Below are 9,782 nucleotides of genomic sequence, written 5' to 3'. Positions count from 1 at the left end.
ATACACGTGACCTTTGTATTTGTATTTACTTACCCAAATTAAAAATTCATTACACACAAAAATACTACTAAAAATACATACTCCAGTGTACATTTCACATTCTACCCGACGGGATACGAAGCCCAGGACAGGTTCTTGGCCAAGTTACGAGTAGGGTAACGTACGTACGCAACGTAGGTACTTGAGTACTTATCACCATCACATGTTACGCAATGGCCCATCACAACTCGTACAAGTGGATATATCGTGTACGGCTTCACTGTTGGTTGGCCGTTCGTGCAGGCATTATCAGATCATTATTATTATAGTACACACTATATATAATATGTATATAATTATTACATTACATATATATATGTATTATCTATATTAAATACTATACAATATGTATTAAAATTTATTTCATTTATTCATATACAATATAAAATTATTATTATTATTATTATATACATATACACTATATATACATATATGTATACATCATACAATTACATGTGTATTATCTATATCAAATACATTATATACCATATGGTACATACATTATATATATTATATAATACTCAGATAATATATATATATATATATATTATATAATATATATATTTATAATTATGTATTATATGTTATATGTTATATTGTTATAATGTTATATATATATATATATAATATTATATATATTAATTATAACATCTATAAACACACATTATATATAATAGTATATATATATATATATAATTATATATATATACATATAATAATAATAAACTATCCTATATAAATATAATACTATATATAGAAATACATATATCCTACTCCCTTATCAAGGAGTGACTATATACGTCAAAGATACCTTTCCGACAATTACTGTTAATTATGAAAACTATTTTACCGGAATGGAATGAAATGGAACATAAATCGTGACCCCGCAGCTGAACAGTGGACCAACCGTTAGGGGAGGGTGGTAAGAAAGATGGTCGAGAATATGAACGAAGGTACAGTAAAAGGAACGAAAGGGGTTGCAGCTAGTGGTCCAGGGAATGCCGCAAAGAACCTTTTAACTGATGCCTAAAGTGCACGGTGAGAGGCTCACTGACGGCACTACTGCTCTAAGGGGGGCCTACTGCTTTTCAAATCTATTTCCATCTTAAGAACAAAGGGTACATCCCGTACCAAATGGGGCATGACATGGGTATTGAGGTGACGACGAAAAAAATCAATCCATTCACTAAGTGCTACGATTATCAATTAGGTAAGGAGCAGCACTGTTGTCAATCATTCAATATTCATCATCCGACTTAATTACGTGTCATTTATCATTCACATTCATGCAGATGGTTTATACGTGTTATGCAAGAGCATATGTTGACAAATAATAGTGTATAATATATAATATACATAAGCTATATGTTTATATACATACGTATATAATATACATTATATAGAAGCTCCATATACCTACATTATAAAGCTTTAAAAATAACGAAAATTTAAGACCTCTAAAGCAACTTGATATGGTAATTGACAGAAAACTGACCATAGAGAGAGAGAGAGAGAGAGAGAGAGAGAGAGAGAGAGAGAGAGAGAGAGAGAGAGAGAGAATTTCTTCACCCACAGTAGCGGGTATTATCTCGTGTATCCTCACTCCATGAATAATGATATGGCATTATTCTAATAAAGTACTCACCTCCCCTACGCCACTGCAACAACCCTCAACAGTCTATTAACAACCAGGTACGTAACATATGATGGTGGGACATAGTAAAAAAAAAATTCTCTAGCCTATACAAAAACAAAATAACTAAAGCGTATGGCTTTGCCAATATAAACCTTCCCCCTTCTCAAGGTATGACTGCTATAAACCCAGGAAAACAGAAAGGGAGCGAATACCAAAGTTTGAGAGAGGCAGCAGTAGAATGAACCAAACCGGCTCCTCGAGACGACAGATTCCCTTTCATTCATTCCCGGTCCGCGAATTGATCGAGAACAAGACGATATCATTCGAGTTTCCTGCCGCTGTAATTGGGCCATATTAATCTTAGCGGATTCGTCCACGGTCATAAGATATTTTAGTCGGAAATTTATCAAAAATGTTTTTATTATAGATTTATTGACGATCAAATTTTATATCACGTGGTGTATACATAAGCAATGCCAATATACGCACCAACATTGGAGTCTATTCAAAATATTGGAAATTTGATAATTTTATTTACACATTTAATGACAAATTTACATCAAATGGGCTGTATTAACAAAACTAATATACCCACCATCAAATAATGTTGTCCATTCAATATATATTAAAATTTGTCTAAAAATCAATCATTCAGTTAATAACCGCTGGACGACCATAAACAACCACACCAAATAGTCACCCGAGCGCTCGTCTCCCAGGTACAGCCAGAGAGATAAAAACCGATAGCTTATCGCAGGCAATCAGACAATGTAAAGACATGTATACCTACTCTTGTGGGTATCCCCTCCCCTCCCCCACTACCCCTAGGGGAATGGGGGACTCACCCCACGTCATACCCTCGTCATCAATGGCTCAATGGTGTGATTGAGACACTAGTCTTATGCTGAGGTGATTCATTGATTGATAAATTGCGAAGTGGCGTCGCAAGCAATGATTGTTAATGATACCACAGAGAGAGAGAGAGAGAGAGAGAGAGAGAGAGAGAGAGATCCAGAATACATGAAGCTTCTGTTTCTCATAAAACATTTTGGGACGAGACTGCACGCTGTGGGTAAAACCCCCTACTCCACGGATGTTCAAATTGCTTATATATTTGTCCAAGCAGCTGATCACCCCCACACAGAAACCTCGCCCAACGCTCTGTTTTTAATGCACAGTGCGAGAGCAAAGCTGTGTACCAAACTCTCCGTCCTTGCCATTATTACCGAAATGCCAGACTGCTAATGGATTAGTGCGATCAATAATTCACACCTAGGACCAATTTGCATAGGTTAACTTTCGAATCGATTTGAACCACTTTGGTAAATGGTTACGCTGAGCTTTGGTTAATTACCCTTAGCTTTGGTTAAAAATAAGTCTTAGCTTTGGTTAAAAACTATTAAGTCTTAGCTATTGGTTAAAAACAATTAGCCTTAGCTTTGGTTAAAACCATTAGCCTTAGCTTTGGTTAAAACCATTAGCCTTAGCTTTGGTTAAAACCATTAGCCTTAGCTTTGGTTAAAACCATTAGCCTTAGCTTTGGTTAAAACCATTAGCCTTAGCTATTGGTTAAAAACAATTAGCCTTAGTATTGGTTAAAAACCATTAGCCTTAGCTTTGGTTAAAAACCATTAGCCTTAGCTTTGGTTATATAATTTTCCTAGCTTTAGCTAAAAAAATTTAGTCTTCACTTTGGCTAAAAACAATTAGTCTTCGCTTTGGTTAAAAATGATAAGTCTTCGCTTTGGCTAAAAATAGTCTTCGCTTTGGCTAAAAAAATTATTCTTAGCCACAGTTAAAATAATTAGCCTTAGCTTTGGTTAAAAACAATTAGGCTTAGCTTTGGTTAAAAACAATTAGTCTTTGCTTTGGCTAAAAATAATTAGTCGTACCTTTGGTTAAGTCTTAGCTTTGGTTAAAAACAATTAGTCTTAGCTTTGGTTAAAAACAATTAAGTCTTAGCTTTGGTTAAAAATGATTAAGTCTTCGCTTTGGTTAAAAAAATTATTCTTAGCCTTAGCTTTGGTTAAAAACAATTAGGCTTAGCTTTGGTTAAAAACAATTAGGCTTAGCTTTGGTTAAAAACAATTAGTCTTAGCTTTGGTTAAAAATGATTAAGTCTTCGCTTTGGCTAAAAATAATAAGTCTTCGCTTTGGTTAAAAAAATTCTTCTTAGCCTTAGTTAAAATAATTACACTTTTTTCCATCTGTCCATCCGCCTGTGGTGGTCGCGCATGGTAACACTGCGTCCCGGGCTTTAGATAATTACGCTATGTATAAGCTTTAGGTAAATAAAAGGATATCTGGGGGTACATTTGCACCTGAAAAGTGTTTTAATAATTTACTGTATGCGCATTACACGGTTGATATTCGAAATAGGATAGTGTTATTATTGTTGAATGTAACTAAGCCCGGGACACAGTGTTACCATACGCAAACACCACAGGCGGGTGGACAGATGGAAAAAACAGAGTATAGTCTTAGCTTTGGTTAAAAACAATTAGTCCTAGCTTTGGCTAAACACAATTAGTCCTAGCTTTGGCTAAACACAATTAGTCCTAGCTTTGGCTAAACACAATTAGTCCTAGCTTTGGCTAAACACAATTAGTCCTAGCTTTGGCTAAACACAATTAGCCTTAGCTTTGGTTAAAAATGATTAAGTCTTCGCTTTGGCTAAAAATAATTAGTCGTACCTTTGGTTAAAAACAATTAGTCTTCCCTTTGGTTAAAAACAATTGTTTTAGCTTTGGTTAAAAATTTAGTCCTAGCTTTCGCTAAAAACAATTAAGTCTTAGCTTTGGCTAAAAACAATTATAGTCTTAGCTTTGGTTATAAATAATTAGTCTTAGCTTTGGTTAAAAATGATTAAGTTTTGCTTTGGCTAAAAATAATTAGTCTTCGCTTTGGTTAAAAAAATTATTCTTAGCCTTAGTTAAAATAATTAGTTTTAGCTTTGGTTAAAAACAATGAGTCTTAGCTTTGGTTAAAAACAATTATTATTAGTTTTGGTTAAAAATTATTAGTCCTAGCTTTCGCTAAAAACAATTAAGTCTTAGCTTTGGTTATAAACAATTAGTCTTCGCTTTGGTTATAAATGATTAGTATTCGCTTTGGTTATAAATAATTAGTCTTCGCTTCTAACAAATGACGCGGTTCTAAGCCTACAAGTCTAAGCTGCAACTGAGGAGAACCGAGCAGAGCTGAGCAGAACATACTTCCTGGAAGCGCACACCTGAACAAACACATTCAAGAAACAAGCAACAGATCAAGGAGACAAATTCACCTGACTGTACCCCCCAAAAGCCGATGGAACTTCAACCCCACAAACTGAATCAAGTCCTAAGGGAAGTCTTAAACATTAAGCGATGCTATATGTATATGCATATAATATATATAAAATTAACGATGAAACTGTAGGACTTAAGTCTTAAAACATTAAGCGATGCTACTATATACTTTCACCAAAATAACTGGTTGGATATATGTACTACATGTATATATAATATATGTTTCAGCTATGGGCATTTAATGGATACACAGTAAAAATACATAAAATTTAGATGCAAGAGTTTAAAAATTTAAATACGGTTACAACCAAACGGTTGCCGATAATAGTAATAAATTCATAACAATGGCAATGATAATCTGAAACAATAGCAATAATGGAATATAATTCAAAAATACCATATAACTTTCAGCTAGAGCCGCAGGCGATGCAGAACTCAGTTATTATATTAGCAAACTAGTATACCGAAAGTTTCAGCACAAGGCTTAATATTATAACAATAACAGACAAATACGTAACAATTAAGGCCCTCAACCTAGCCTAGTTAATACTTCCTTTGATACAGGTTTTTAGCCTAGCCTTGCAAATACGTCCATTATGTATGAAATATAGATCTAACCTAGCCCGGTAAATACGCCTTTTAATGTATAAAATACGCATTTAACCTAGCCTGATAAATACTAGTTTTGAAGTATAAAATATGTAGTCTAGCCTGGTAAATAAGCCTGCTGGTGTATAAAATACACATTTAGCCTAGCCTGGTAAAGAAGCCTTTGATGTATATAATACATAGCCCAGCCTGGTAAGTACACCTCTTTATGCTTAAAATATACATTTAGCCAAGGCTGGTAAATGTGCCTTTTTATGCATAAAATGCATAATTAGGCTATCCTAGTAAATACACCTTATGTATAAAATGCATAATTTGGTTATTCTAGTAAACACCTTTTTATATATAAAATGCATAATTAGGTTATCCTAGTAAATACACCTTTTTATGTACAAAATCTGCATTGGCCCTAGCCTGGTAAATACGCCTTTTGGTGTACAAAATATACATTACAATATTTCACCCTATTAACCAAAATGTATAGGAAACTTTTAATCTTGAAAAGCGTTTTCGGTCAGATATAAATTGATAAACGGAAATTTCAAATATTTATGTATAAGAAATACATCGGTCCATAGCGCACCTAACGAGTCCCACACCTTTTAAAAGTCCATTAAGTACCAAACGGAACACGAGACCCCGATTCAAAAGCCAGATCTATGAAGCACACTTAAATTTAAAGGGAAATTGTCGAGTTCCCCTTTTTTAAAAGGTCCTTCAAGACCTGGTTCTCCCTTCCCTTACGCCACGGCCACCCCCCCCCCCCCCCTTTCTCTCTCTCTCTCTCTCTCTCTCTCTCTCTGACAGCACACCAATTCCCTAGACAGCTGACTTTGAACAAGGCGCCAAAGGAACAAGAGAGAGAGAGGCAAAGGAAAGAGAGGAGAGAGAGAGCAGACAGAGAGAGCAGGACGGCAGAGAGCAAGGAAAGAGAGAGAGGGAGAGGAGGAGGAGAGAGAGAGAGAGGAGGGGAAGGAGAGGATTTGAGAGAGAGAAGAGGGGGGGGGGTTTGGGATCAGGGGAGCATTTCTCGCGGTATCCTTTCTCGCCCCCCCCCTCCCAATAACATACCAATTCCCAGACAGCTGATTGAACAGGTAAAGGAGAGAGAGAGAGAGAGAGAGAGAGAGAGAGAGAGAGAGAGAGAGAGACGGTTGGGGTTGGTGGCAGGGTTGGTGATAGAAAGGGGGTGGGGGAGAATCTCGCCCAAACAACAAAACACACCAATTCCCCCAACAGCTGAATGAACAAGTAAAAAGGATAAAAGGAAAAACAAAGTGAGGGAGGAAGAATCGAAGAGACTCGGTGTGTGGGGGGGAGGGGAGGGGGGTGTCAGGGGAGCACCTAAACATCGTCCAATATACATCCAGTGAGGAAATGCCTCCACTCACTCACTCACTCAGTTCAGTCTCCGTAAATTCCAGTCATTGACAGAGATTAAAAGCGATCAATGGCATGGACCAGACAGGTGCACCTGGAAGTTACGAACAGGTGTAAAGGTGTCCCGGGGGGGAGGGGATGGGTTAATCACGAATGCGATGAGAGGGGGGTCGGGGGCAGGGGGAGAAAGAGGGAGAGCGAACGGATGCATTTAAAAAGACTTACTCGCTGGGAGGATGGATGAGAGAGATTAAAGGTTAATAAGTTTTAGACAGAAATAGAAAGTAGATGATAGATAATGTGTTTATGAGAGAGAGAGAGAGAGAGAGAGAGAGAGAGAGAGTGTCCCTTGCCAAAACCTCGTTCGTAAACGCAACCACAAAAGTTTGGGAGGTTCATTTGCCCCAGGGGCGTTCAGGTGGTGAGACGTTCTCCTCTCCTCTCTCCACCACGAAAAGCTAGATAGAGAGAGGGAGAAAGAGAGAGATCTTCTCCCTCGCACCAGAGCCACTCCACTCACTGTCTCTGTACGCGAGACGGTCGGCAGTAGCGGGTCGTTCGGTCTCTCCTCCTTCATTTCCTCCTCCTTCTTCCTTACCTTTGTGACAATGTCGAAGTCGTTCCTCTGGGCGATGTCTTCTGCCACTCCGTCGCCCCCTTCGATGTGCGCAGCCCATTCGTGGGTGAAGTCACCCACACCGCCACCACCACCATCATCTTCACCCATCACACAACGGAACGAAATACTACTACAGAATAGCACCAGCAGGAGCGACCACCAACACATGACATTCACCACTACTAACACACGATTTGCACCACCACAGAACCCGGGCATTTTTCGGGGGGCCGGTTCGGGGTTTCGTGGTGGTGGGCTGGAGGAGGGTTCGGGGGCAGGGGGGGAGAGGGGTTGTAGTAGGCAGGCCTCCTCTCTCTCGCAAAAATCGGCCGAACACACTCCGGCTACTACGGAAGGGCAGATGAGATAGATTCGCACTCTGGCCGGATAATCAGACGCGTCCCTTTCTCTTATATCGATACTGTCATTGTTGAGACAACTTTCGCTTGCTGCGGGGAAGTGGCGTACATCCAACCTCACTCCACCACTGAGGAACACGCACTGAGGCCACCGAGTGGAAGTTGGCGGGTCTAGACACCCACAGCCACAGGCAGCCACCACCACCACCACTCGCATCCAGCGGCCGACAAGTGGCGGCCTCTGCCAGCCAAATTTCGAACCACCGCCAATTCCAGGCAGTTTCTCAATCAAACTTCCCCGAAATTTGTGTTTATTTTCTCCTGTGTCGATTCCTACATTGTAAATAATCAATCATACATCATTTATTTTGAAAGCAAGTAATTACACACTTTTTTAAAAACGAAATCTTTAGCGTAAACGTAAAGGCAGGTTTCGAACCACAACCAATTCCAGGCTATTTCTCAATCAAACTTCCCAGAAAATTTACATTTATTTTCTCCTATTTCGATTCCTACATTGTACATGATTACAGATGCGCCATTTGCTTTGAATCCAATTAATTACATAACTGTTTAAAAATGAAACCTTTCACGTAAACGCAAAGCACAAGATTTTGAACCATAGCCAATTCCAGTCAGTTTCCCAGTCAAACTTCTCCTAAATTTATTGTCTTTTTTTATTCTTCCCCAGATTTATTGATATTTTCGATCCTTACATATTAATATAATATCCATTTTTACATCTATGACTTAAAACAAAAACTCTCGTAATGAACGTAAGGCATATTTTGAAACGCTTGTCGATTCCAGACAAAGTTTCTCAATCAAACTTTCCCAGAATTTATTTTCCTGTTTTTCTTCTTCCTAAGATTTATTATAATTTTCGGTTCTTATATATTAATATGATAACCATTTTTACATCTATGACTAAAAACAAAATCTCTCGTAATGAACGTAAGATATATTTTGAAACGCTTGTCGATTCCACACAAAGTTTCTCAACCAAACTTCCCCAGAATTTATTTTCCTGTTTCGATTTTTACTTGGAATACAATAATTTACGCAATACATTACTAAAAATTAAATCCTCTCGCGATAAACGTAAAGCATAATTTGAAACTGCCGTTTCTTGGCAGTTTTTCAATCGAACTTCCCCAAGATTTAAATTTATTATCCGTTTTTTCGAATCCCACATTCAATATAGCCCAATTGTTTCTACACATTTTGCCAAAAAATAAAACCTCTCGCGATGAACGTAACAGATTAAGGCCATCACGAAGTTCAAGTCAGAAATTACATACAAATTACGTGAACGGAGTGGGAAGAATAAAATCCTGTTTCGATTTTTACTTGGAATACAATAATTTACGCAATACATTACTAAAAATTAAATCCTCTCGCGATAAACGTAAAGCATAATTTGAAACTGCCGTTTCTTGGCAGTTTCTCAATCGAACTTCCCCAAGATTTAAATTTATTATCCGTTTTTTCGAATCCCACATTCAATATAGCCCAATTGTTTCTACACATTTTGCCAAAAAATAAAACCTCTCGCGATGAACGTAACAGATTAAGGCCATCACGAAGTTCAAGTCAGAAATTACATACAAATTACGTGAACGGAGTGGGAAGAATAAAAGCTAACATCCTCATTATACTAACGCTTAGAAAATTACATATGCAGTCGAGTTGTTTAAATCGTTACTGATCTAAGTAATGTTGTTTTTATTATTAAATTATCACTAATAACAGTATTGAAAATATGTAATGGTTATCACAATGACAATGTTAATAGGAGACGTTATCAACAATGTGATTTCCTGCCTCAACATACATTACAAAACTCTGTTAAT

At 37.5% G+C, this 9,782-nt stretch overlaps 1 protein-coding gene across 1 annotated transcript in view; it reads right to left on the bottom strand.

The window, feature by feature from the left end:
* The window catches only part of LOC135203081 (furin-like protease 1, isoforms 1/1-X/2), a 502,024-nt gene extending 494,219 nt beyond the window's left edge, over nt 1–7,805 (bottom strand). The window contains exon 1 of the mRNA XM_064232693.1: nt 7,550–7,805. Coding sequence (XP_064088763.1) covers nt 7,550–7,789 — 240 coding nt within the window. The 5' untranslated portion in view covers nt 7,790–7,805. The remainder of the gene's footprint in view (nt 1–7,549) is intronic.
* Nucleotides 7,806–9,782: the final 1,977 nt, after the last annotated feature.

This window comes from Macrobrachium nipponense, chromosome 33 (genome assembly GCF_015104395.2).
Source record: "Macrobrachium nipponense isolate FS-2020 chromosome 33, ASM1510439v2, whole genome shotgun sequence".
Classification (NCBI taxonomy): Eukaryota; Metazoa; Arthropoda; class Malacostraca; order Decapoda; family Palaemonidae; genus Macrobrachium; species Macrobrachium nipponense.
Note: the sequence above shows the minus strand (reverse complement) of the source record. Positions and strands in the feature narration are given on the sequence as shown.